At 43.1% G+C, this 25,834-nt stretch overlaps 3 protein-coding genes across 4 annotated transcripts; all 3 read right to left on the bottom strand.

Annotated features, from left to right (window-relative positions):
- Nucleotides 1-7,002: 7,002 nt before the first annotated feature.
- LOC124003562 (zinc finger protein OZF-like) lies at nt 7,003-11,201 on the bottom strand. The gene is made up of 2 exons (XM_046311917.1): nt 10,952-11,201; nt 7,003-10,523 (listed from the first exon to the last, which is right to left on the bottom strand). Exons 1-2 carry the CDS (start codon nt 11,130-11,132, stop codon nt 9,607-9,609), a joined length of 1,098 nt encoding a protein of 365 aa, XP_046167873.1. The 5' UTR covers nt 11,133-11,201; the 3' UTR covers nt 7,003-9,606.
- A 350-nt stretch (nt 11,202-11,551) lies between these two features.
- Nucleotides 11,552-13,776, bottom strand: LOC124003650 (zinc finger protein 250-like). The gene is made up of 2 exons (XM_046312139.1): nt 13,508-13,776; nt 11,552-13,299 (listed from the first exon to the last, which is right to left on the bottom strand). The coding sequence occupies exons 1-2, from the start codon at nt 13,695-13,697 to the stop codon at nt 12,656-12,658; spliced, it is 834 nt and encodes a 277-aa protein (XP_046168095.1). The 5' UTR covers nt 13,698-13,776; the 3' UTR covers nt 11,552-12,655.
- A 1,013-nt stretch (nt 13,777-14,789) lies between these two features.
- LOC124003361 (zinc finger protein 37-like) lies at nt 14,790-25,331 on the bottom strand. Of its 2 annotated transcripts, none has more exons than XM_046311540.1 (3): nt 24,150-25,331; nt 23,310-23,942; nt 14,790-16,797 (listed from the first exon to the last, which is right to left on the bottom strand). In XM_046311540.1, the coding sequence occupies exons 1-3, from the start codon at nt 24,744-24,746 to the stop codon at nt 15,409-15,411; spliced, it is 2,619 nt and encodes an 872-aa protein (XP_046167496.1). In that variant the 5' UTR covers nt 24,747-25,331; the 3' UTR covers nt 14,790-15,408. The 2 variants fall into 2 exon arrangements, with proteins under 2 accessions (XP_046167496.1, XP_046167497.1); XM_046311541.1 differs by having other exon boundaries at nt 14,792-16,794; nt 24,150-25,325.
- Between the last annotated feature and the right edge of the window lie 503 nt (nt 25,332-25,834).

The following is a 25,834-nucleotide window of genomic DNA, read 5'->3' as shown; positions in this document are numbered from 1 at the left end:
GATGGGGGCATTGCCATGGTAGCCAAAATAATGGCCTGCCCAGCATTTTTCACATGACCCTAAGCATGATTGGATGTTAAATGGGTAATTAACTCAGGAACCACACCTGTGTGGAAGCACCTGCTTTCAATATACTTCGTATTGCTCATTTACTGAAGTATTTCCATTAAATTGAATAAAATTTTATTGGTCACATACACATGTTTAGCAGATGTTATTGCGGGTGTAGCGAAATGGTTGTGTTCCTAGCTCCAACAGTGCTGTAATATCGCAAAGTTGCTTAGGATCTAGAAGCAGAGCTGCCATGTCTGTCGGCGCCGTCTTTCATTATTTTAGCAGTTACCTGTATGTGCAGCAGAGCCTAGCTCAGGACCAACCCTCGCGAACAAGCAACACAGTTATCCCGAACAAAAATATAAACGCAACATGTGTTGGTGCCATGTTTCCATTCGCACAATTTCTCTAAAATGTTGAGCACAAATTTGTGAAGCAACTGCATTAGTGAGCATTTATCCGTTGCCAAGAAAATCCATCCAGCTGACAGGTGTGGCATATCAATAAGCTGATTAAACAGCCAGTTGGATGTACTGCCAAATTCTCTAAAACAACATTGGAGGCAGCTTATGGTAGAGAAATGAACATAACATTTTCTGGCAACAGCTCTGGTGGACATTCCTTCAGCATGTCAACTGCACTGCTCCCTCAAAACATGAGACATCTGTGGCACTGTGTTGTGTGACAAAACTGCCCATTTAACAGAGGCCTTTTATTGTCCCCAGCACAAGGTGCACTTGTCTAATGAACCTTGCTCTTTAATATGCCACACCATATTTTTGTTCAGTATAATTCAGAAAGACTAGCAACTAACTCATAAAATGTTGTGTTTTTAAAGATTCTCAAAAACTCCATTCAGTGACATGTACAAAAAGAAACACACTAAATTGACTATAATGCAAAACCTATTGCATGAGAGAGAGACTATGGCATGGAGAAGTGTTACTCAGAGAACATTCTCTAAGAAAGTTGCAGAATCCCTAGCTCTTTGAGAGAAAGAGAGAAAAAATCACAAGCCGAGGTGCCTTCACGGCTGTGGGTCTGGAGGTAACGTTTCATTTTGTCGGAGTGGCTGAAGCACTTGCAACACACAGGACAACTGAACAGTTTTGCTCCTGTGTGGACACTCAGATGCACTTTCAGGTGTGCGGTTTGATTGCACCGTTTCCTACAGATATGGCACTGATAGAGCTTCTCCCCTGTGTGAATCCGCTAACACCCTTTCAACCTCCCCGGCGAGCTAAAGCACTTACCACAAACCCCGCAGAGTAATGGCTTCTCTTTCATGTGCATTTGCATGTGTGCGTTTAAATGGCCCATATGTCTTCAGGGTTTCCCACACACCTTGCAACACAATGCTGTGTTGTGGTGATTTTGAAGGGACTGTTCCATGTGTAGTGGTATCTGTAGCGCCTCAAACCCTGACAGTAGTCCTTCACCACCTTCCACCCCCATCATACTTACACGGTTCTCATTCTGTGCTGCCGAAAGGTCAAGGTTCACTGACGAAGCCAATGTATTGGGGTCACATGACGGATCAAATGGACAAACACCCAGTCCTTCAGTCTCTGTTTTGATTGGTTTGGATGTTGATGAGCTGGACAGAGAGCCTCCCTCTCTACTCTCCCGGTGTGAGTTTGGAACTGACTGAGTGAGGTGTGTTCTGATCATAGCCATCATTTCCATTGTAAGGAGAAACATCTAGACAGAGTCTAGTCCTCTAAGTTGCTTTTCCTCCTTCCTGGTCCTTCCCTCCTGTTTCTCCATAGTTTGCCTGGGTTCTGGTTCCTGCTTCAACCCAATGGCTCCCTCCTCAAGTTCTATAAGAGCAGAGGACTCTCGGTCTGAAAATTAAGAGTGGACAATGTTATGTAACAAGTAGGAGTGTAACAGCTCACCAAACCCACAGTTGGTATGTATTGAGGTCACAGTTCGGTTCGGTTTCGGGACAGTGGGAAAATGAAATACCATCAATTACTGTAGTTAATTTTTGTTTATTTGGCAAAAGACACAAAATTAAAAAGCCCCCTTTTTGTGGTCCAAGTCCAGCTTCTATGACAGCATTCACGATGTTCCTGGCATTGTCTGTTGTGACAGGGATTGTTATATTGGGCCTCTCAAGTAGAGGTCTTCACGGGTCCAAAAAGTTGTACCTGTTCTGAAATGGACCTGGGGCTTTCCTACCCCGACCCGATATACATACATTTTTCAATATAAAGATCTGTTTCCGAAACGGACCCGAGGACAACTAGACCAGTTCCATAGAGACCTGGTCGGATCCAGACTCGATACGAGTGAGGGAAGCAGCAGAAAAGTCAATTTGTTAGTGACTTTAGAAACCAGAGCTGATTAAGCACGAGGGAGAGAGATTAGTGGCTCTAGCAGGAGGGGCCTTGCAGTGTGTGTACTGTGAGCGAGTGACACGGAACAACAAGGAGGAAGGGGGAGAAACAACAAGGAGGGAGAGAGGGAGGCAGAAATACAAGGAGGGAGGAGGGAGGGGGTAGAAACAGCAACCAACCATTCCAAGCTAGCCCAAAGGTCAGCAAGTGGCGATGTTGATCTACTATTGATGGTTTCATCTTACCATCCAATGCAATGCATGCAGCAGCAAAATAAATCGTATTCCCCGAGGACTGGTTTGTACCTAAAACATTCTTCATTCAGGCTGCAAAGGCATCAAGTTTCCTCCTTAACTAGGTTTAATGGCGAGGAGCCAGATAATCCCTTTCATCCACAGAGTACATAGAGGGATGAAAGACACTTTCACTCGACAACTTCAGAGTCTTCACCTTCACATTTCAAAGTAATTCCATGTTTGCTCCATTATATAATGTTCGCATTATATAATCCTGTAAAATAAAGTACATTTTGTACATGCTCTTGCATCAGGTTTATCTTCAGAGGGAATGCCTCATCTCCCATGAAGACATATGGGCTCGGTGTTTGAGTCCCCAGCAAGCACTCCGAACTGGCTTCTTCCCCCAGAACATATGCGCCCCACGTTGATCATGGTGAAGCGGTACTTTACATCGCAGACTGAACTCAGGATCATTGAGAAACATCCCTTGTAGTACTCGTTGTCCGAGTTTTCCAGAGCCCAGATGGGAATATATTTTCGGTTGACATCTCCCGTATAAAACAAATAATTCCAACGATCCAAAAACTTTTGCCACAGAGGGATAGGCAAAAACATCCTCCTTCACACTTCCGTGACAATGTACAAACGGTCAAGATTCCTAGTTTCGAAGCGATACTTTTCTGTGTGATGCCACTCGTCAAACACCCAGATTCTGGTTCATGGACGAACATGCCATGTTATCCCTTGTTTGTTTTGATTTATCCTCCTGAGCAGTAAGCGCAGTTCAAGCTCTTCTAATTTGTAGAGACATGTATGCTTCTGAAGCTAGTTAAATCCTTAAGTAGCGTTGAAGTGTTATTGTTTATTAGTTTACTCCAATTTGGGGAAGGGTGGTAGGGATTGCGGGGAATAATAAAGGAAAATATATGTATATATGTATGCATGTTTATATATGTGGGTATGTATATATAAATATATATATTTACCCCCAAAATAAATGGGGGTTGGAAATGATGCAGAGAATTACATTGATGGAAGCTACAATCTATCAGCAATATTAACGCTGATCCACCCTCTAAAATGTTTTAATAAAATACAAATAAATAAATTGCGTCGAATTTTGGCAGGCAAGAAAATCTCTTCCCTTTCTAGTCAAATACTTTCTATAGAACAAACTTAATAATAATAATAATTCATAATTAATGTATGTGTGTTATATTAAACAGAGGGAGTAAAATGTAGGCAAGCAATAAACATTTCAGAACAACAAATAAGACATGGGAGAGATGACGAATTTTGGTAGAGATTTATTTACAGCCCAATACACTTGAAACAAATAGCCAAACCGAAAACTGCAGACTTTACAAGTGCCTCCCGCGATCAAACCGACATTTTAAAAAATAATGAAACGCAGCCTAAAGTGATAAGAAATCTCAACTAGTAAGCAAGTCGTAGCAATGAAGGAGTGAGTGCGAGTTCACGCGAAGAGAGTGGGTGGTGGGGTTATTCTGGCCGGGGGAGATTTTCGGCACCAGATACTTCACATTTATACATCAGGTGAAATATGTCTCATTTTTCTGTGGTGGAACGCAACTGCGACGTGAGCAAAAGTACGCATTGCTCCAAAAAATCCGACTCCGCCCATGCTCACACGTGGTTCGACGGAGTGACGTCAATACACCCCATTATACCACACGTCATACCCATCGTCGACATCTGAACGCAGATACGGGGGCAGGTTAGCTAGCTGACATAATTCATATTTCAAATAAGATATCGACAGAAGATCTGAGGACGTTTTATCCTCGCTAGCTGTCTACTGTTACTAACCTGGCAATGGAATCCCATTTCTGTGCAGTTTGCGTCTCAGTTGATCATTCGCTCTTTCCCTGTAATTACAGTATTTCCTCCTTGTATTTTAATATGGTCTCATATCTATTGGGCAGCTGACATTAACCTTTCGGTCAAATATACATTGAGAAACTGTAACTTCGTCATGTCGAGGGCCGCTGGCAGCGCACAACAAACCATAGTTTGTAAAATAAGATCGAATGTGACACAATCAGAAACAGTTAGTTACCGTAAGTACTTAAGAACATGGGGCAGCTGAAAACAAATAATTGTATCATCCATCCGAGACGAATCAATCAGCATATGGAAAATATATATATTTGATACACCGATATATTTATTCCAGCATGTGCGAGGTACTTATACTCTGAATCCCAAAATCAACCCCTTGTCCCTCAACGTTTTATCTCAATCTCTTCATTCATAGACTCAATCATGGACACTCTTACTGACAGTTGTATTGTTGTCTCTACCTTCTTGACCTCTGCTGTTGACTTTGCCCAATAATGTTTGTACCATGTTTTTGTGCTGCTACCATGTTGTTTTGCTACCATACAGTGTTGTCATGTTTTGCTGCCTTATGTTAGGTCTCACATTAGGTTGTGTTGTGTTGTGTCTGTCTCGTTGTGATGTGGTTTGTCCTATATTTATACAGTATTTTTGCCTTTTGGTACAATCTAAGATAAATGCCCTCAATCTCACAAATTATCAAGGAACCCACCAGGTACAACCTTAAATCCGTAACCATGGCACCCTCTTAGATATCATCCTGACCAATTTGCCCTCTAAATACATCTCTACTGTCTTCAACCAGGATCTCAGCGATAACTGCCTCATTGCCTGCGTGTGTAATGGGTCCGCGGTCAAACGACCACCCCTCATCACTGTCAAACGCTCACTAAAAGACTTCAGCGTGCAGGCCTTTCTAATCAACGAGGCCCAGGTAAACTGGAACACCTCTCAGTTAGTGTTCAGTGTGTCAAATCGGAGGGCCTCTGTATATATCAATGATGTCGCTCTTGCGGCTGGTGATTCTCTGATCCACCTCTACGCAGACGACACCATTCTGTATACATCTAGCCCTTATTTGTACACTGTGCTAACAAACCTCCAAACGAGCTTCAACGCCAAACAACACTCCTTCCGTGGCCTCCAACTGCTTTTAAATGCTAGTAAAACTAAGTGCATGCTCTTCAACCGATTGCTGTCCGCACCTCCGGACGAGCATCACTACTCTGGATGGTTCTGACCTAGAACATGTGGACAACTACAAATACCTAGGTGTCTGGTTAGACTGTAAACTCTTCTTCCAGACTAACATTAAGCATCTCCAATCCAAAATTAAATCCAGAATCGGCTTCCTATTTCGCAACAAAGTCTCCTTCACTCATGCTGCCACACATAGCCTTGTAGAACTGACTATCCTATCCGATCCTCGACTTCGGCGATGTCATTTACAAAATAGCCCACAACACTCTACTCAGCAAACTGGATTTAGTTTATCCTTGTGCCATCCATTTTATCACCAAAGCCCCATATACCACCCACCACTGCGACCTGTATGCTCTCGTTGTCTGGCCCTCTACATATCTGTTGCCAAACCCACTGGCTCCAGGTCATCTATAAGTCTTTGCTAGGTAAAGTGCCGCCTTATCTCAGCTCACTGGTCACCATAGCAACACCCATCCGTAGCACGCTAGTCCCCAAAGCCAATGCTTTCATTTGGTCTCCTTTCCTTCCAGTTCTCTGCTGCCAATGACTGGAATGAATTGCAAAAATCTCTGAAGCTAGAACCTTATATCTCCCTCTCCAATTAAGCATCAGCTGTCAGAGCAGCTTACCGATCACTGTACCTGTACACAGCCAATCTGTAAATAGTACACCCGACTACCTCATCCCCATATTATTACTTACCCTCTTGCACCCCTACTTGCACATCATCATCTGCATATCTATCACTCCAGTGTTAATGCTAAATTGTAATTATTTTTTCATCTCTAGGGCCTATTTATTGCCTTACCTCCCTACTCTTCTACATTTGCACACACTGTACATAGATTTTTCTATTTTTCTTTTGTATTATTGACTATATGTTTTTTTTTTTTTTGTGTAACTGTTGTTTTTGTCGCACTGCTTTGCTTTATCTGGGCCAGGTCACAGTTGTAAATTCCAGGTCCCAGTTGTTCTCAACTGGCCTGCCTGGTTAAATAAAGGTGAAATAAACAAATAAAAAAGTCCGTCATTGTAAATAAGAATTTGTTCTTAACCGAGTTGCCTAGTTAAATAATGATGACATGAAAATAAAAACCGTAGATAGGTGTGGGTAGTTCATCTGGATTTGGGATTTAGGGACTCTGCTGTGTCGGTAGAGTTGTTTTAAATGTACATTTAGGTTCAGTCGGAATTGATTTGTTCACTTGAACGGCTAATAATCATGCAAACAAACATCTTATTCTAGTGCCGGCCATCTCTCGGCCTGTATGCCTATATAAGGAGAAATGAACAAAGACAGCGTGGTCAGTTACTAGTTTATTAAAAAATAACATTTAGTACACAATGATACAACACTGTACAGTAATGTGTGTGGGAGCAGCAGTGTCCCAGAATAGACTGTGGGGAAGAGACTGGAGGAATGTCGATGGAGTTAGACGGCCTACTGTAGTAGCCTCAGTCCTGAGAGGTGATAAAGGCCCTGTCTTGTGACAACCCCATAGCCCCTATTGCCCAAGACACTTGGCCTAAGTGATGGGGCTGTGGTTTGTATCTGGTATGGGCCATAGGCCTACTGCTTGTTCCTGAGCATTGGTCTCAGCTCGGCATTTAATACTCCTGGATTAAATGCTTTCACAGTATACACTAAAAAGTACTTTTTATTCCAGGAGAAACCTTGATTAGGGTCTGAATTTTGTTATTTTACACTTGCAAACAACTGGCCACCATTACTAGATATTTAGTATAGTGAATATATGTGCAGCAGCACCTAGCTCAGGACCAATCCTCTTGAAACAAGCAGCACAGACACATACAGGGTAAAATACTGTATGACTCAGCTGAGGAAGCGGTCTTTCCCTGCACCGTGTTGGTTAAATACTGTAGTAGTGCAGGTCATAGAGGACTCAAACCCTATCTGCATCAGAGGTGGGGGATAGATAGTGGTCATATACAGAATGATCATCACCAAGGTCAAATTGATCTTGCAGAATAGCAGTCTCGGTGTTGACTCCTCTGTGACAATAGTATGTTATTGTATCAGTTACAAGTTGACTGAAATTCAGGGGGCAGTACACAGTTCTGCGACCGTGACTAATGCCTTGATCAGACTGACAACACCATTGCATATCATTTTGCGTTGCCACGCAAACACACTGAACGCGTATCTCTACCATACAATTTGATGCATACGTTGGATATATCCAACGCATGCACCACACAGAACGCACTACAATGCAGCGTTCTATTGGAAATGTATGTATACTGAACAAAAATATAAAAAAGTAAAAGTGTTAGCCCCATGTTTCATGAGCGGAAATAAAAGATGCCAGAAATGTTTCATACACACAAAAAAGCCTATTTCTCTCAAATGTTTTGCACAAATGTGTTTACATCTCTGTATTGAGCATTTCTTGTTTGCCAACATCCACCTGACGGTTGTGGAATATCAACAAGCTGATCTTGACACAGGTGCACCCTGTGCTGGGGACAATAAAAGGCCACTCTAAAATGTGCAGTTTTGTCACAACATAATGCCACAGACATCTCAAGTTGAGGGAGCATGTAATTGGCATGCTGACTGCAGGAATGTCCACCAAAGCTGTCGCCAGAGAATTGAATGCTAATTTCTCTACCATAAGCCACCTCAAGTCATTTTAGAGAATTTGGCAGTACATCCAACCGGCCTCAGAACCGCAGATCAAGTGTAACCACGCCAGCCCTGAACCTCCATATCAGACTTCTTCACTTGCTGGATTTTCTGTGACCAGCCACCCGGGCAGCTGATGGAACTAAGGGATACGTGTGTCTAAATTGTAATAAAGCACATTTTTAGGAAAAACTAATTCTGACTGGCTGGCCCTGGCTCCCCAGTGGGTGGGCCTATGCCCTCCAAGGCCCAACCATGGCTGTGCCCTTGCCCATTCATGTGAAATCCATAGATTAGGGCCTAATGAATTTATTTCAATTGACTGATTTCATTATATGAATTCAGCAAAATAGTTTAAATTGTTGCGTTTATATTTTTGTTCAGAATATTCCTGGTGTACCAAACTGCAATGACGCTGTTGGTGTGATTGAGGGAGAGGCAATGCTTCTTTAAAATGTAGTATATCAGGGAGGCTTTATGTGGCTAACCATACGGAAACATAGAATACAGCGGGCAGGGCTATTGCTAACCGTAATGCCCACCCCTGACCTCACCTGAACTAACATGTCTACTTTATATCCATATTTGGAAACTCAAAAAATGGACAACTGTTTATAAACAATGCCCATACGGTTAGCCAGTGTTCATTAAAAAAAAAAAAAAAAAAAGCTTACAAATTTCAGCCAGGTGATTCAGGAAATCAGATTTCAGGGTGTTAGAAGAGTCTGTGATATACTTTATCAAAAATAAATTAAATTCTAAAACAACCATTGCTTTTAGAAACTTGAAATTGGTGTAAATTGGCCCTGTGCAAATCATCTGGGGCAAGACCACGTATTGGAACGCTGCATTGTTGCAATCCTGAATGCACTCCGTGCAAGACGCATAGCGGAAGACTTCATTATCATCATGCTATCAAGCTTATGACTAAAATACTAAATCATTAGGAAATACTAGCTAATAACTCAAATACAAAAATTTAAAAAATGGACATATACTAAATTGACTATACTGCAATACAAATCCTATTGCATGAGAGATAGACTATGGCATGGAGAGAACTGTTACTTAGGAGAGATAAAACATTCTAAGAAAGTCACAGAATAGCTCAGAGAGAGAGAGAGAGTGAGAAAAAACAAGCCTTGTCTTAGTGGCAGCAATTTTAGCTTTTAAAAAAATGTCCCATAATCAGCAATTCATTCATATACCGAGACTCAGTCGTTCATTAACAATAACCATCAACGGTGGTGTCTCCCTCATCTCACTGCCCCGAGAAGTAGGTGCCCTCGCGGCTGTGGGTCTGGAGGTGACGTTTGATTTTGTCAGAGCGGCTGAAACACTTGCCACACACGGGGCAGCTGTAGGGTTTCTCTCCTGTGTGGATACGCATGTGGACCTTGAGATGGGCCATCTGGGTAAATCCTTTGCCACAGCTCTGGCAGCGGTACGGCTTCTCTCCAGTGTGACTCCTGGCATGCTCCTGGAGCCTGCCGGAGGAGCTGCAGCACTTTCCACACACCCCGCAGCGATACGGCTTTTCTCGGGTGTGCACCTGGACGTGGACATGCAGGTGTCCGACGTGGCTGAACGTCTCCCCGCACACCCTGCAGCAGAACGACGACACGTGCACCTGGAGAGGAGATTTTCCACACTCTGCGGCCGCAGTGGAATTAGCGCCCTGGTTGCCTAAGTGGGAGCCCTGACCTCTGCTCCCGCCGGCTCGTCCTTTAGCCGCCGACATCTGCCCTCCGTTCTCCACCCCAATGATGTCAATGTTCTCGTTGGAGCAGTTGGGGTTGACTGTGGCCAGGGGCTGCGGGCCGCTGTTGGATGAAGACGACGATGAGCCTCTGTGGGACCCTTCTGATTTGACATGTCTGGATGAGCTTCTGGGACCAGGCTCCCTCTCTCTGTTCTCCACCGACGGGTTCTGGGGCAGGTTGGAGGAGTGGGGAGGGTCCTGGGGGTATTCGTTGCTGACGCGGGGAGGGGTGAACATGGACTCTGGGGTGCTGCAGGAGCCGTGGCCGCGAAGCTGATCGTCCCCCTGGCTGTACCTGAGCTCCCGTTTCTCCTTGATCAGGATGGGGATGCGCTCATCATGGCCCATACTGGGGCTCCACTCCCGGCGGGGATGCTCGCTATCCTCCTCCTCCAATAGTGCCATGGACTGACGGTCTGGATGGAAGAGTGGGAGGGACGTGGCAGTCAGATATGATTTACGATCGCGGAAAAATACGATAAACTAAATTAATATAAACGTTATCACAGGAACCCGATTTCAGAAATTAATCAGCAAGGCTGATGCCTGAAATTCTAGTCTAAATCGCAACAACTAGCTAGCTAAGGAACAAAGGTGGCTAACTAGCTAGCTGAGTTAGCAACCGCTTACATTATTAGCTAATGTTAGCCTTCTGAAAAACATGAGTTACCTGGCTACTTCTCGAAGCGTTAATACAGGGTGTAAAATATATATAGATATTTTTTTTAAACAAGGGCCCTTTCGCTAGTTACGCAGCTATGCATGCATACAACAGCACTTTAGTGACCAATTTGGTTTCCTAGCGTGCGGCTTCCGTGCTAATTTTAGCATGGTAGCTACTAACCTGGCCATATTTCAATCCCAGCGTCTCGAAGCCGACGTCTCAGATGGTCGTTCTCCCTCTCCCTGAGCGCAATCTCCTCTTGGTATTCCAAAATCGTGTCTTCGACGGACTTATAGATCTCCTGGGCAGCGAGCATAAGCCGCTCGGTCAAAAATACATTTAAAAATTGCAATTTAGTCATTTTCGGGTGTCGTAGCTAGCGACAAGAGCTCTCGCTATCATCCAAAATGGAACTAAAAGATGCTCTCGCTGATCACGTGATAAGGAATGCCCGCTGTTACCGTAATAATAGGAAAACGCGAGGCCCTAAATATGATAAGGCCAAAACCCAAACATCATGTTCAGCTCTCAATGAACGCTGAAAATGAATGCATTGTTGCACGTTAAGCAATATTTTTCAGTACTGTACAGGGTGTTCTTATGGAAGACAGCACAACAGTAAATATGTTTAAATGGTTTATGTAGGTTTAAAAGGGCATGTTAATTTTGGGCACATACCACAGGCTACAGAAGTGAATACCAATGAGTGAGCTTTGAGTGTTAAGCAATATTTTTCAGTACTGTACAGGGTGTTCTTATGGAAGACAGCACAACAGTAAATATGTTTAAATGGTTTATGTAGGTTTAAAAGGGCATGTTAATTTTGGGCACATACCACAGGCTACAGAAGTGAATACCAATGAGTGAGCTTTGAGTGTTAAGCAATATTTTGTTTTAATATGCTTTTGAGCTGAGCAAAAAAAGCATCTAACCATGCAAGACCTGTCCAGCAATTAGAGCCAAAATATGATACAAGTTAGAGGTTGTAGCCTGTAAAAGAAAACAGGCTGTTTTACATCTTCAATGTAGTTTATGATTTGAGACAACAATACAGGGAAGAAAGGGAGGAGAAATTATATACACCACAGGAGGGTGGTGGCAACTTAATTTGGTGAGGACGGGCTCGTGGTAATGGCTGGAGGGAAATGTGGGGATTGGTATCAATGCCACTCCATTCACTCCGGTCCAGACTTATGTGAGCCGTTCTCCCCTCAGCCTCCACTGACATACACCTGAATGTAGTGGTTGGGGAAACTTATGAGCCGTTCTCCCCTCAGCCTCCACTGACATACACATGAATGTTGGGGTTGGGGAAACTTATGAGCCGTTCTCCCCTCAGCCTCCACTGACATACACCTGAATGTAGTGGTTGGGGAAACTTATGAGCCATTCTCCCCTCCCCTCAGCCTCCACTGACATACACCTGAATGTAGTGGTTTGGTTGGGGAAACTTATGAGCCGTTTTCCCCTCAGCCTCCACTGACATACACCTGAATGTAGGGGTTGGGGAAACTTATGAGCCGTTCTCCCCTCAGCCTCCACTGACATACACCTGAATGTAGGGGTTGGGGAAACTTATGAGCAATTCTCCCCTCAGCCTCCACTGACATACACCTGAATGTAGTGGTTTGGTTGGGGAAACTTATGAGCCATTCTCCCCTCAGCCTCCACTGACATACACCTGAATGTAGGGGTTGGGGAGATGTGTCTTACAACTTTATTTATTTTTGCTGTCTTTTTCCCACATAACCTTTTCATCATCCCACCTAGCTATCTTAAGATGAATGCATTAACTGTAAGTCGCTCTGGCTAAGAACGTCTTCTAAATTACTAAAATGTAAATATGAATGTAAATCCGTATACTGAATGCGATGTTTTTGTTTGTCACACACCCTTGACATCTTTGTGTTTCCTCTGCATGTGTACTTTAAGGTTCGACCTCTGGTTGAAACAGTGACCACAGACATTACAGAGGTAGGGTCTCTCGCCGGTGTGTATTAGCTGGTGTGTTTTTAACTTGCTGGCGGTAAGAAAACACTTTCCACACAACGTACAGCAGTGGGGTTTTTCCTGCGTGTGAGCCATGCGTGTGTGCTGTTTCAAACGACTCATGTAACGGAAAGTCTTCCCACAGTCTTTACAAATAAACAATTTCTTTACAACCTGAATGACCAGAGGCGATATCTGATGAGATAAGACGACGGCTTGGTTCTGTGCGATTTGGAAGGGCTGTGCGGGCTGAGCCAGGAGAAGGGGTATGGGTAAGGAGGGTAAGGGCTTGGGCTGGATCTGGGGCAATGTTTTGGATGGGCCAAGATCATTGTCTTCGCTGCAACAGTGAGTGGTGGGTGTAGGCATCAATTCTGTTGTTCCAGTCTCTTGAAGCTGCTCTTCCCCCTGACTGGTCCTTGCTTCTTGCTTCTTCTCCTCAGTTTGTGAAACCTCCTTCCCCAGAGTGGGGCTCGACTCCTGCTTCAGCTTTGGGGGAGCTACTGCTACAGAGACAGTGCGGGTGATCTGTCGTAGACCTGCAGTTATGGATGGTTGACAAAATAACATCTCAGACAGACCCCTTGTTGGTAAAACAATTCTATAGCGGACGTGCGTGAACTGCACATGTCACAACTCCTCCTAAACACAAGTTCAGTAGCTAGTTCACACCCTGATATTCTCTTTTAGATAGAAATATGGCTTAAATTTCCAATAATGAAATGTGCATTATTAGGTCCTACAAACCTCGTTTAACGTTCACTTTTCTCGGTCTGTTAGCATTAAACTGCTTCCGTAGAAATTCATTCTCTCTCTTTACGTAAGTGATCTCTGCTTGGTATTCTGCAAACGTTTCTTCTAACATTTTATATATATCCTGTGCAGCAGACGTTAATCGTTCAGTGAGAAACAAACTTAGCAACTCCAATTTGGCCATTTTTTTTGCGAAAAGAAACGCACACTAGCAGCCAGCTAACGTTAGCTAGTTGTTTACGATTGAAAGTCTTCTTCTACGGTTCAGGGCGCACCCAACAACATTCAAGTTGGCGCATTATCGCCACCTTCTGGGACTGCAGTGAAACAAAGATAACAACAGCAAAGACAACAGTTTCGACTATCTAAATTCAGCAAAAAAAAGAAACATCCATTTTTCAAGGATAATTTGTAAAATTCCAAATAACTTCACACTGTTTCCCATGCTTGTTCAATGAACAATAAACAATTAATGAACATGCGCCATCGCCTATGGGCACAAACCCACCGTTGCTGGACCAGACAGGACTGGCAAAAAGTGCTCTTCACTGACAAGTAGAAGTTTTGTCTCACCAGGGGTGATGGTCGGATTCGCGTTTATCGTCGAAGGAATGAGTGTTACACCGAGGTCTGTACTCTGGAGAGGGATCGATTTGGAGGAGGATCCGTGACATGGTCTGGGGCGGTGTGTCACAGCATCATTGGACTGAGCTTGTTGTTATTGCAGGCAATCTAAACCCTGTGCGTTACAGTGAAGACATCCTCCTCCCTCATGTGGTACCCTTCCTGCAGTCATCCTGACATGAACCTCCAGCATGACAATGCCACCAGCCATACTGCTCATTCTGTGCGTGATTTCCTGCAAGACAGGAATGTCAGTGTTCTGCCATGGCCAGCGAAGAGCCCATATCTCAATCCCATTGAGCATGTCTGGGACCTGTTGGATCGGAGGGTGAGGGCTAGGGCCATTCCCCCCAGAAATGTCCAGGAACTTACCTTAATGGAAGAGTGGGGTAATATCTCACAGCAAGAACTGGCAAATATGGTGCAGTACATGAGGAAGAGATGTACTACAGTAATTAATTCAGCTGGTGGCCACATCTGATACTGACTGTTACTTTTGATTTTGACCCCCCCCCCCTTCTCTTTGTTCAGGTACACATGATTCCATTCCTGTTAGTCACATGTCTGTGGAACATGTTCAGTTTATGTCTCAGTTGTAGAATCTTATGATCAATCAAGTATTTACAAGTTAAGTTTGCTGAAAATAAACACAGTTGACCGTGAGAGGACATTTCTTTTTTTTCTGAGTTTAGTATGTTTAGTAAAAAAACATTCAGTTCTCATGCATCTTAAGGTTTAACCAACAGTAATACTACATGGAAGAGGAGTTAAACCTATTCAGTGAATATGCATTCTCATTATTATGAGAAGTGTCCCTTCTGTGGTTGAAAAACAGTACAAAATATTTTATTGTGTTATCCTCTGGCAGCTACAATACACAATCATTTTTAACCAAAACATAAAGAAATGAATCAATCTGTAACTGTGAGACTAACACATTTTAGGGACTAGTCGGCAGTCTCATAACAATTTGGGACAGACAAGTTGACCATATGCTGTCGACTCCTGTTTGTGAAAATGACATGTACTGTGGAATGTTGGAGAGTCAGTCTAAGTCCTTAAGCGATGTTTTCAAACTGCTAATTCACAATGTATTTAAACAAGAGAAGTGACTTTAGAGGCATGTCTTTGTCTTCTAAAACATGTCAGAACAGGCCACTTTTACAACTTCTAAGGCATGTTGTGGGTTCTCCCTTTAGTAAATGTTCATATGTGTTGTGAGGGGGATCTAAGCTATGGTGTCTCTCCATTGGACCAGCATTTTAGAGATCCTACTCCGACAAAGCCTTTTCTGCACTCTGTGGTCTCTCTGCACTCTGTGGTCTCTCTGCACTCTGTGGTCTCTCTGCACTCTGTGGTCTCTCTGCACTCTGTGGTGCGTGAGCCATTTTGTGAGTTTTCATGTGAGTCTTGCGGGATGAGGACTGACTGAAGCATCTGCCACAGACGTTGCAGCGATACGGTTTCTCTCCAGTGTGAGTTAGTAGGTGACATTTTAAAGCACCTAACAATCTAAAGCATTTTCCACACTCTCTGCACTTATATGGTTTCTCCCCTGTGTGAGTCCTCATGTGCCCTTTAAGAGTGTTCTTCTCCCTGAAGCACATGCCACAATCTTCACACTGAAACGGTTTCTCTCCAGTATGAGTTAACTGGTGGAGTTTAACTTGTCTTTCCCCTGAGAAGCCTTTTCGGCACAAATGGCATTTATATGGCTTATCTCGTCCCTCTATGTGAGCGGACGTATGATGTTCTTTAAGGGCCTTGCCATGTCTGAAGGTTTTGCCACACACTTCGCACAGATGTGGCTTCTCAACATAGTGATAAATACTTATATGGTATTTCAGCTCAGAATTCTTAGGGAAACATTTGCCACAAATATGACAAAAAGTTCTCATTAGACTGTGAGTTTGCAGGTGAACCGCCATGTTCTCTGCAGGCCCAAGGACCTTCCCACACAAACCACACAAACGGTTTTGCTCCGCTAAGTGCATCTGAACATGTCTTATCAAATGACGCGTGAAGTCAAATGATTGCCCACACACCTGGCAAGAACAAGGAACGTTGTAGTTGTGCAACGTAGTGCTTTCCACACCTTTGACTTCCTCACTTTGAGCTGCAGGGCTTTGCACATAGGGAAGTGTAAATATCATCAGGGGGCCATTCTGTTTAGACAACATAACAGTTTGGTTCTGTGCTGTTTGGAAGGGTTGGGCCAGGAGAAAGGTTGTGGGGAAGGGCTGGGGTTTGGGCTGAGGCTTGGGCTGGGCCTGATGTTGGGGCTGAGGCTGGGCCTGATGTTGGGGCTGAGGCTGGGCCTGATGTTGGGGCTGAGGCTGGGCCTGATGTTGGGGCTGAGGCTGGGGCTGAGGCGGATGTTGGGGCTGAGGCTGGGCCTGAGGCTGATGTTCGGGCTGAGGCTGGGCCTGAGGCTGATGTTCGGGCTGAGGCTGGGCCTGAGGCTGATGTTCGGGCTGAGGCTGAGGTTTGGGCCTGGCCTGGCATTTGGATGGGCCCTGACCATGGTTTTTGCTCCGAAAGAGAGGAGTGCATGTGACTGTTGTGGACTCTGTCGTTCCAGAGTCTGGAAGCTGCTCTTCCCCCAGACTGGTCCTTGGTTCCTGCTGCTTCTCAGTCGCTGTGGGCTCTGGGTCCTCCTGCTCCATTAAGGCAAGGGTAAGAAAATCATTACTCAATAAATATTGCAATATTTTTTACATCTATAACTCTGACAGAACTTCCCTCTGCTCTGCCATGAAATGACTGAATAAAAACCACCATGTTCCACAAAGGGATGAGCACATTGGGGATAAAATGTATATCACAACCAGGACACAACCTACCGTGCCTTCTGAAAGTATTCACACCCCTTGACTTCTTCCACAATTTGTTGCGTTACAGCCGGAATTTAAAAGTGATCAAATTGAGATTTTTCATCACTGGCCTACACATAATACCCCATAATATCAAAGTGGAATTATGTTTACATTTTTTTTTACAAATCAATTAAAAATTAAAAGCTGAACTGTCTTGAGTCAATAACTATTAAACCCCTTTGTTTTGGCAAACCTAAAGTGCAGGAGTAAGAATTTAAGTCACATAAGTTACATGCACTCACTGTGTGCAATAATGTTTAACATGATTTTTGAATGACTACCTCATCCCTGTTCCCCACACATACAATTATCTATAAAAAAGGTCCCTCAGTCGAGCAGTAGATTAAAACAGACTAAACCACAAAGAGGTTTTACAATGCCTGGCAAAGGGCACCAATAGATAGATAGAAATCCATTTGAGCATGGTAAAGTTATTAATTACCAGTTGCACGGTGTATCAATACACCGTCATTAAAGATACAGGTGTCCTTCCTTAACTCAAGTTACCGGAGAGAAAGGAAACCGCTCAAGGATTTCACAAAGCCAATGGTTACTTTAAAACAGTTAGTTTAATGGCTGTGACAGGATTTTTTTTAAAGAGGATGGATCAACAACATAGTTGCCTTAGACATAATTAAGGCTGACCCCAATTAGTCAACACGCTGTTGGTCAAGAAGAAGCACACACACACACACACACACACACACACACACACACACACACACACACACACACACACACACACACACACACACACACACACACACACACACACACACACACACACAGAGGTTGGAGTCATTAAAACTTGTTTTTCAACCACTCCACAAATTTCTTGTTAACAAATTAAAATTTTGGCAAGTTGGTTAGGACATCTACTTTGTGCATGACAAGTCATTTTTCCAAAAATTGTTTACAGACAGATTTTTTCACTGGATCACAATTCCAGTGGGTCGGAAATGTACATACACTAAGTTGACTGTGCCTTGAAACAGCTTGGAAAATTCCAGAAAATGTCAAGGCTTTAGAAGCTTCTGATAGGCTAATTGACATCACCTGAGTCAAATGGAGTTCAACCTGTGAATGAATTCCAAGGCCTACCTTCAAACTCAGTGCCTCCTTGCTTGACATCATGGGAAAATCTAAAGAAATCAGCCAAGACCTTTTGTAGACCTCCACAAGTCTGGCTCATCCTTGGGAGTAATTTCCAAACGCCTGAAGGTACCACGTTCATCTGAACAAACAATGGTACGCAAGTATAAACACCATGGGACCATGCAGCCGTCATAGCGCTCAGGAAGGAGATGCGTTCTGTCTCCTAGAGATTAACGTACTTTGATGCGAAAAGTGCAAATCAATCACAGAACAACAGCAAAGGACCTTGTGAAGATGCTGGAGGAAACCGGTACAAAAGTCCTATGAGTCCTACATCGACATAACCTTAAAGGCCGATCAACAAGGAAGAAGCCACTGCTCCAAAACCGCCATAAAAAAGCCAGACTACGGTTTGCAACTACACATGGGGACAAAGATCATACTTTTTGGAGAAATGACCTCTGGTCTGATGAAACAAAAATAGAACTGTTTGGCCATAATGACCATCGTTATGTTCGGAGGAAAAAGGGGAGGCTTGCAAGCTGAAGAACACCATCCCAACCATGAAGCACAGGGGTTGCAGCATCATGTTGTGGGGGTGCTTTGTTGCAGGAGGGACTGGTGCACTTCACAAAATAGATGGCATCATGAGGGAGTAAAATTATGTGGATGTATTGAAGCAACATCTCAAGTCATCAGTCAGGAAGTTAAAGCTTGGTTTCAAATTAGTCTTCCAAATGGACAATGACCCCAAGTATACTTCCAAAGTTGTGGCAAAATGGCTTAAGGACAACAAAGTCAAGGTATTGGAGTGGCCATCACAAAGCCCTGACCTCAATCCTATAGAACATTTGTGGGCAGACCTGAAAAATCGTGCGTGAGAAAGGAGGCCTACAAACCTGACTCAGTTACACCAGCTCTGTCGGGAGGAGTGGGCCCAAATTCACCCAACTTATTGTGGAAAGCTTGTGGAAGGCTACCCAAAACATTTGATCCAAGTTACAATTTAAAGGCAATGCTACCAGCTACTGGGAATTTTTACCAGGATTAAATGTCAGCAATGGTGAAAAACTGAGTTTGTGTGTGTGTGTGTGTGTGTGTGCCTTCGGAAAGTATTCAGACCCCTTAACTTTTTCCACATAAAACTAATTTGAGTTATTTTCCCCTCAATCTACACACAATACCCCATAAAGACAAGCAAAAACAGGTAGACATTTTTGCTAAATTTGTCAAAAAATAAATAAATGAAATATCACTTTTACAGTTTTCAGACCCTATACTCAATACTTTGTTGAACCACCTTTGGCAGCGATTTCAGCCTAGAGTCTTTTTCGCTATGATGCTACAAGTTTGGCACACCTGTATTTGGAGAGTTTCTCCCATTCTTCTCTGCAGATCCTCTCAAGCTATGTCAGGTTGGATGGGGAGCGTTGCTGCACAGCCATTTTCAGGTCTCTCCAGAGATGTTAGATCGGGTTCAAGTCTGGGCTCTGGCTGGGCCACACAGGGACATACAGACACTTGTTCTGAAGCCACTCCTGCGTTGTCTTGGCTGTGTGCTTACGTCCGTTGTCCTGTTGGCAGGTGAACCTTCGCCCCAGCCTGAGGTCCTGAGTGCTCTGGAGCAGGTTTTCATCAAGGATCTCTGCACTTTACTCCGTTCATCTTTGCCTCGACCCTGAATAGTCTCCCAGTCCCTGCCTCTGAAAAACATCCACAGAGCATGATGCTGCCACCACCATGCTTTACCATAGGGATGGTACGAGGTTTCCTCCAGACTTGATGCTTGGCATTCAGGCCAAAGAGTTCAATCTTGGTTTCATCAGACCAGAGAATCTTGTTTTTCATAGTCAGTCTTTAGGTGCCTTTTGGCAAACTCCAAGCTGGCTGTCATGTTCCTTTTACTGAGGAGTGGCTTCCGTCTGGCCACTCTACCATAGAGGCCTGATTGGTGGAGTGCTGTAGAGATGGGAGAACATTCCAGAAGGACAACCATATCCACAGAGGAACTCCTGAGCTCTGTCAGAGTGACCATCGGGTTCTTGGTCACCTCCCTGAACAAGGCCCTTCTCCCCCTGATTGCTCAGTTTGGCCGGGTGGCCAGCTCTAGGAAGAGTCTTGGCGGTTCCAAACTTCTTCCATTTAAGAATGATAGAGGCCACTGTGTTCTTGGGGACCTTCAATGCTGCAGACATTGTTTGGTACCCTTCCCCAAATATGTCCCTCGACACAATCCTGTCTTGGAGCTCAACAGACAACTCATTTCACCTCATGGCTTGGTTTTTGTTCTGACATGCACTGTCAACTGTGCAACCTCACCTGAAGGATGATCAATGGAAACAGGATGCAACTGAGCTAAATTTCGAGTCTCATAGCAAAGGATCTGATTACTTAAATAAGGTATCCATTTATTTTTAATACATTTGCAAAATTGTATAAACCCCTCACTCTGTCATCATGAGGTAGTGTGTGTAGATTGCAGATTATTTGATTTATTTAATCCATTTTAGAATAAGGCTGTAACGTAACAAGATATGGAAAAAGTCAAGGGGTCAGAATACTTCCCAAAGGCCCTGTATATATGGCACACAAGACAGCGGTATATATGGCACACAAGACAGCGGTATATATGGCACACAAGACAGCGGTATATATGGCACACAAGACAGCTGTATATATGGCACACAAGACAGCTGTATATATGGCACACAAGACAGCTGTATATATGGCACACAAGACAGCTGTATATATGGCACACAAGACAGCTGAATATATGGCACACAAGACAGCTGTATATATGGCACACAAGACAGCTGTATATATGGCACACAAGACAGCTGTATATATGGCACACAAGACAGCGGTCTTATTTGCGCCCATCTCAGTGGACTCATCCATTTCCGAGTCCGCGGGCATGGCACAGTCCAAGAAGTAGGAATGTGGCTGCACAATGCATGTCTCTCGCTCTCTCCTGACAATTTGTGCACATTCTTTGTTTCATAACTTCATTGTGAATGGTTTGCATTTGATTGTTAGTGTCTATCAATTCCCAATAAATCACCAGTAAAATTGTTTGTTTTTTTAACAGTAGTACATTTACCGTTAATTCCTCATCTACAAATGTTTGGTTACGTTAATGTCTGTTAATGCATTCAATACATTATTATTGCATTCAATACATTATTATTGCATTCAATACATTATTGCATTCAATACATTATTATTGCATTCAATACATTATTATGTGGTCCTTCTGTAGCTCAGTTGGTAGAGCATGGCGCGGCGCTTGTAACGCCAGGGTAGTGGGTTCGATCCCCGGGACCACCCATACGTAGAATGTATGCACACATGACTGTAAGTCGCTTTGGATAAAAGCGTCTGCTAAATGGCATATATATTATTGCATTCAATACATTATTATTGCATTCAATACATTATTATTGCATTCAATACATTATTATTGCATTCAATACATTATTATTGCATTCAATACATTATTATTGCATTCAATACATTATTATTCCAGTTCTTTACCGTTCTCATTGCACAACTTAGGCTACACTTGTGAGAAACAACTTTTGGTTTACTTTATTCCATTTACGAGTTGTCAATTTAGTAATTGTCTTTTCTTTGGAGCGCTCCTGTCAATGTTGAGTAAGGACACGCACCTGATTACACATAGAAGTGGGACCTATAGGCTACCTGATTACACATATCAAGTTAAATTGACTTGTGTGTATGTTAGTCATCATTTATCTGATTTATCAAACGCGCACAGCATACAAAGCCTAGTTTGATGAGCGGAATAGCCCATCACATGTTAGATAGCGAGAGAGCACCTCCTCAAAAAGCTGGTTTTGGAGTGAAACTAGCTTTTATAAACCCAGTCATTGCGCAACAGATCATTCTAAACGCAATCGCGTGGTAAAAACAGTTTTGATGGCAACGATTAAAAAGAGCTACCATTTTTAGTCATATTAGTAGTCATTTTAGTAACCCATTCTAGTTGTTGCTACTAGATTCCCCCTCTTTCTAAGTTAAAGATTTTCATAATTTCATCTCTGTAGCATATGGAACGGCTCACATCAGGTGAACTGTTTTCCCGCAAAATTGTATTTCGGCAAAAATGTTTGAAAAATTAAGTTAATAGTTGCTTCATTACTGCAGTTGCATGTTCAATAATAAGCTATAGGCTTGCTATTGTTATGTTTTCATTAAGCTCTTAATGAAAAATGTGCGTTCCTCGTATGCATGCATAGTATTTTCTGTTGGTCATGTCACTGTTTGGAATTTATTTGACCGTTTGTTGACCGGTTAATGAGGGTCGGGTTAGTCGGCAGCAAAATGTACATCTCTAGTACAACATGTTATGTTTAGGACAAAACTAATACGTCACATTACAGAGTACCACTCCATATTTTCAAGTATAGTGGTGGCTGCATCATGTTATGAGTTTTTCAGGATAAAAAAAACATAATGGAGCTAAGCACAGGCAAAATCCCAGAGGAAAACCTGGTTTAGTCTACTTTCCACCAGACACTGGGAGATTAATTAACCTTTCAGCAGGACAATATTTGAAAACGTAAGGCCAAATTTACACTGGAGTTGCTTACTAAGAAGACAGTAAATCTTCCTGAGTGGCAGAGAAACAGTTTTGACTTAAATCTGCTTGAAGATCTACGGCAAGTCCTGAAAATGGTTGTTCAGCAATGATCAGCAACCCATTTGACAGAGCTTGAAGTATTTTGAAAAGAATAAAATGGGCAAATGTTGCACTTTCCAGGTGTGAAAAGGTGATTCTAACATCTATTGACTAAGGGGTTGGATCCTGCTCTAATCAAGAAATTGTTTAATTTTTCACTAAATGTTTTACAAATGTTAGAAGTTTTCTTCCACTTTGACATTTGAGTATTTTGTGTAGATCATTGACAAAAATTACATTTAAATCAATTTTAATCCCACTTTGTAGCAACAAAAATGTGGAAAAAGTCAAGGTGTGAACACCTGCTGGAGACACTATAAACAAGCGAGGTTGGGGGCAATTCCTTGTCGATTCAGAAAGTAAATCAAATTGCAATTTCAATTGTTCAGCCTAGAAAAGCACTGAAGACAATTGGAATTTCAGTCTAAGCCTAGTTCCCGAATTGACTGAAATTTAATTGGAATAGACTCCAACCATGATAGAAACAAATATTACACACCTGTCTGTCAGTATTTTCTGTGGATCTTCTTGGCGCTACTGAGTCGTAGTTGTGGTCTTCACCTGCAGAGGGAGTCCTGGTTACTTCTTCCGATGCCCTCACTCTTCTCAACAGATGAAGCATGCTTTGCTTTGTAACACAGACACCAAGTCTGGCAAACCTATTGAAGCACTTTTTCTTCTGAGCCTGGTGCATGATAAGCGAGTTCCGATACATGGGTGCACTCATCCTGCCGCAACGTACCTTGAGAAGAGTGGCTCCAGCCATGCCTATGGCGAAGTTCTTTCTCTGTGCACGTTCTTTGGTCAGGGCAGAAACCCACGTAGATGTGCTTGCGGACTCCAGAAACCTAAGGAACGTGGGTGCGGTTGTCTTCCATTCAGTAAAAACAGTGTCCCATCTGAAGGCTTCCAGAGAGGAAGGACTGGTCTGTCTAAGTATGGAGTTGAATGGAACGCTAGTGAGCTCTTTGCATTCTTTGACAACTTGGTTCAAAACCTCTTTAGTGACAAGGGAAGCCAAATCAGGAATATCCATTATTGCCTTTGCTGCACTGAAGAATTGTCCATTTAACATGTTATCCACAAGTTTCTCCATGGGTCCAGTAAGGATGTATTTAGTTGGCACACTCACCTAAAATTAGAAGGGGGAAATGTCAATACCATCAATATAAAAAAAAAAAATGTAATGGCCCAGCAAGCATTTTCACCTGATACTTGCGACCAAACTATCAAAATTGAACACCTACCTGAAACTTCAAGATGTTTAGAACCTTTTAACACTACCCCCCGACTTCTCTCCAACATACAGCAGGTATTAAAGGTGACAACACGTGTTTACCTGGCTTAGCTTCAAAGAAGCAGCATCATCGCCAGACTGTGGATCCTGCTCCATATCTTCTTCCAGGTATACTGAGATTTCTGCAGGCTCAGGTTTGATGTTATCGTTGTTGGGATGTGGTGTGGCTTCTTCGCCTGTGTTCTCGCTCTTTGGCACAACTACTAACGTTACGGTCAAATCTCGCGGGGTAACCTTACACGCGTCTGTTATTCTCTCGTGGGGAAACGGGGTGATACTAATCTCACCTTGTTGGGCGTCCCGAGTTCGCCATGCAAGAGAGTGACTCTCCCTCTGCTTCTGAGCACTTTCTCGAAATATACTGCCAATTTTCTCCACATCGCAAAAGCTTTTGTAGTACCTTTTAAGAAGTTTACGACACGTTTCGCAAATGATGTGTGGTAAGGCATCGTCCTGAGAAATTGGTCCAGTGAGGTCCTCCAATGCTGTGGTGTAGTCAAATGGTTTCAAACATTGACCTTCGAACTGACTGAAGAGATTGTGCACGTATATTCTATTGGAAATGTTTTCCCCACAAGCACGACATACACCGACACAACAGGTTCTCTTTGGTCTCATCATGCTAGCTAGTATTAGCATGTATTAGCGTCACAGAACAGTATCTTTGCTAGCATGGTCCAGAAGGTTTTTTTCCCCCCCGTTTGTTGTTACATTTTCATGTGTCATCCGAATTTAGTCCCCTCCTCATTCGCGTGATTGGGAAACAAAAATGTACACGTTACTCAGGTGTGCTCGTTTCACCATCGTACAGCAACGAAAGCGGAGTTTGCAGTTGTTACTAGATAGAATGCAGCTATGGACGGAAGTTACTTTTTGTAGCAGGTTATGATCGAATTTTAGCTAACCCTTTCCCTAACCTAATTTTCCTAAACTGCTACGTTCATTCACTTAGGAGAACATACGTAGCAGGTTATGATAATAATTGTGGCAGGTTAAGATTAGGTAAAATGCCACAACAACAACAAAAATACGTTTGAAGTAAATTTGACAAAAGCTGGATCCCTTCTAGACATGACCCACTTTTGTCTATGGCTACGACCGGAAGGGACATTTTGTAGCAGGTCAGAAGAGCATTTTCGCGAACCTAATAATCCCAACCGGCTACGCGAATTATTCAAACATGATACGGAAGTTCCCCTAACCTGCTACGAAAAAGTAATTTATGTCTGTAGCTGTATGTGTACACCATCGAGATTCCTTTAAAAAAACATGGCACTTCCGGAAGTGACTTTAACCTAGTAGGTTATGAGCATTTACACTGCAGGTTAGGATAAGTAATGTAGCATGCTATGCGAATTAGGTTAAAGTTAGCGAAAATACTTCCCTAACCTGCTACGAAAAGTCATTTCCAGTCGTAGCTGTATCCAAAGTGGGTTACACATTTTAGCTAACCCTAAACCTAATTATCCTAATCTGCCACATGTATATTCTCCTAATTTGCTGCATGCGTTCTAAACCTGATAGGAAAAGTAAATTCTGACAACAACTGAATCCCTGCTAGCCATAACTGTCGAAGTGACAGTTTTTTTTGTAGGGAGTCTCGTCAGATGATCTATTATATTGGCAAGGTAGCCGAGTGACCGCCAATGCAAAGGATATACACGTCCTCAATGCAGGCAATATCAAGCGGGACTATTCTAATGTTAATTTATGTTTAAACTAATAGC

This window comes from Oncorhynchus gorbuscha, linkage group LG18, assembly GCF_021184085.1.
Source record: "Oncorhynchus gorbuscha isolate QuinsamMale2020 ecotype Even-year linkage group LG18, OgorEven_v1.0, whole genome shotgun sequence".
Classification (NCBI taxonomy): Eukaryota; Metazoa; Chordata; class Actinopteri; order Salmoniformes; family Salmonidae; genus Oncorhynchus; species Oncorhynchus gorbuscha.
This window is presented reverse-complemented; position numbering and strand designations above follow the sequence as displayed.

What these genes read in the sequence shown, in the direction of transcription:
- LOC124003562 (XM_046311917.1), bottom strand. Translation starts at nt 11,132, where the DNA reads ATGACTAAATTGCAATTTTTAAATGTATTTTTGACCGAGCGGCTTATG. An exon ending in TGGGATTGAAATATGGCCAG is followed by an intron (nt 10,524 to 10,951) that starts GTTAGTAGCTAC and finishes TCTTCCATCCAG; the next exon opens with ACCGTCAGTCCATGGCACTA.
- LOC124003650 (XM_046312139.1), bottom strand. Translation starts at nt 13,697, where the DNA reads ATGGCCAAATTGGAGTTGCTAAGTTTGTTTCTCACTGAACGATTAACG. An exon ending in AAAAGTGAACGTTAAACGAG is followed by an intron (nt 13,300 to 13,507) that starts GTTTGTAGGACC and finishes CCATAACTGCAG; the next exon opens with GTCTACGACAGATCACCCGC.
- LOC124003361 (XM_046311540.1), bottom strand. Translation starts at nt 24,746, where the DNA reads ATGCTAATACTAGCTAGCATGATGAGACCAAAGAGAACCTGTTGTGTC. An exon ending in CTTCTTTGAAGCTAAGCCAG is followed by an intron (nt 23,943 to 24,149) that starts GTAAACACGTGT and finishes TTCTAATTTTAG; the next exon opens with GTGAGTGTGCCAACTAAATA. An exon ending in CAGAAAATACTGACAGACAG is followed by an intron (nt 16,798 to 23,309) that starts GTGTGTAATATT and finishes GCCTTAATGGAG; the next exon opens with CAGGAGGACCCAGAGCCCAC.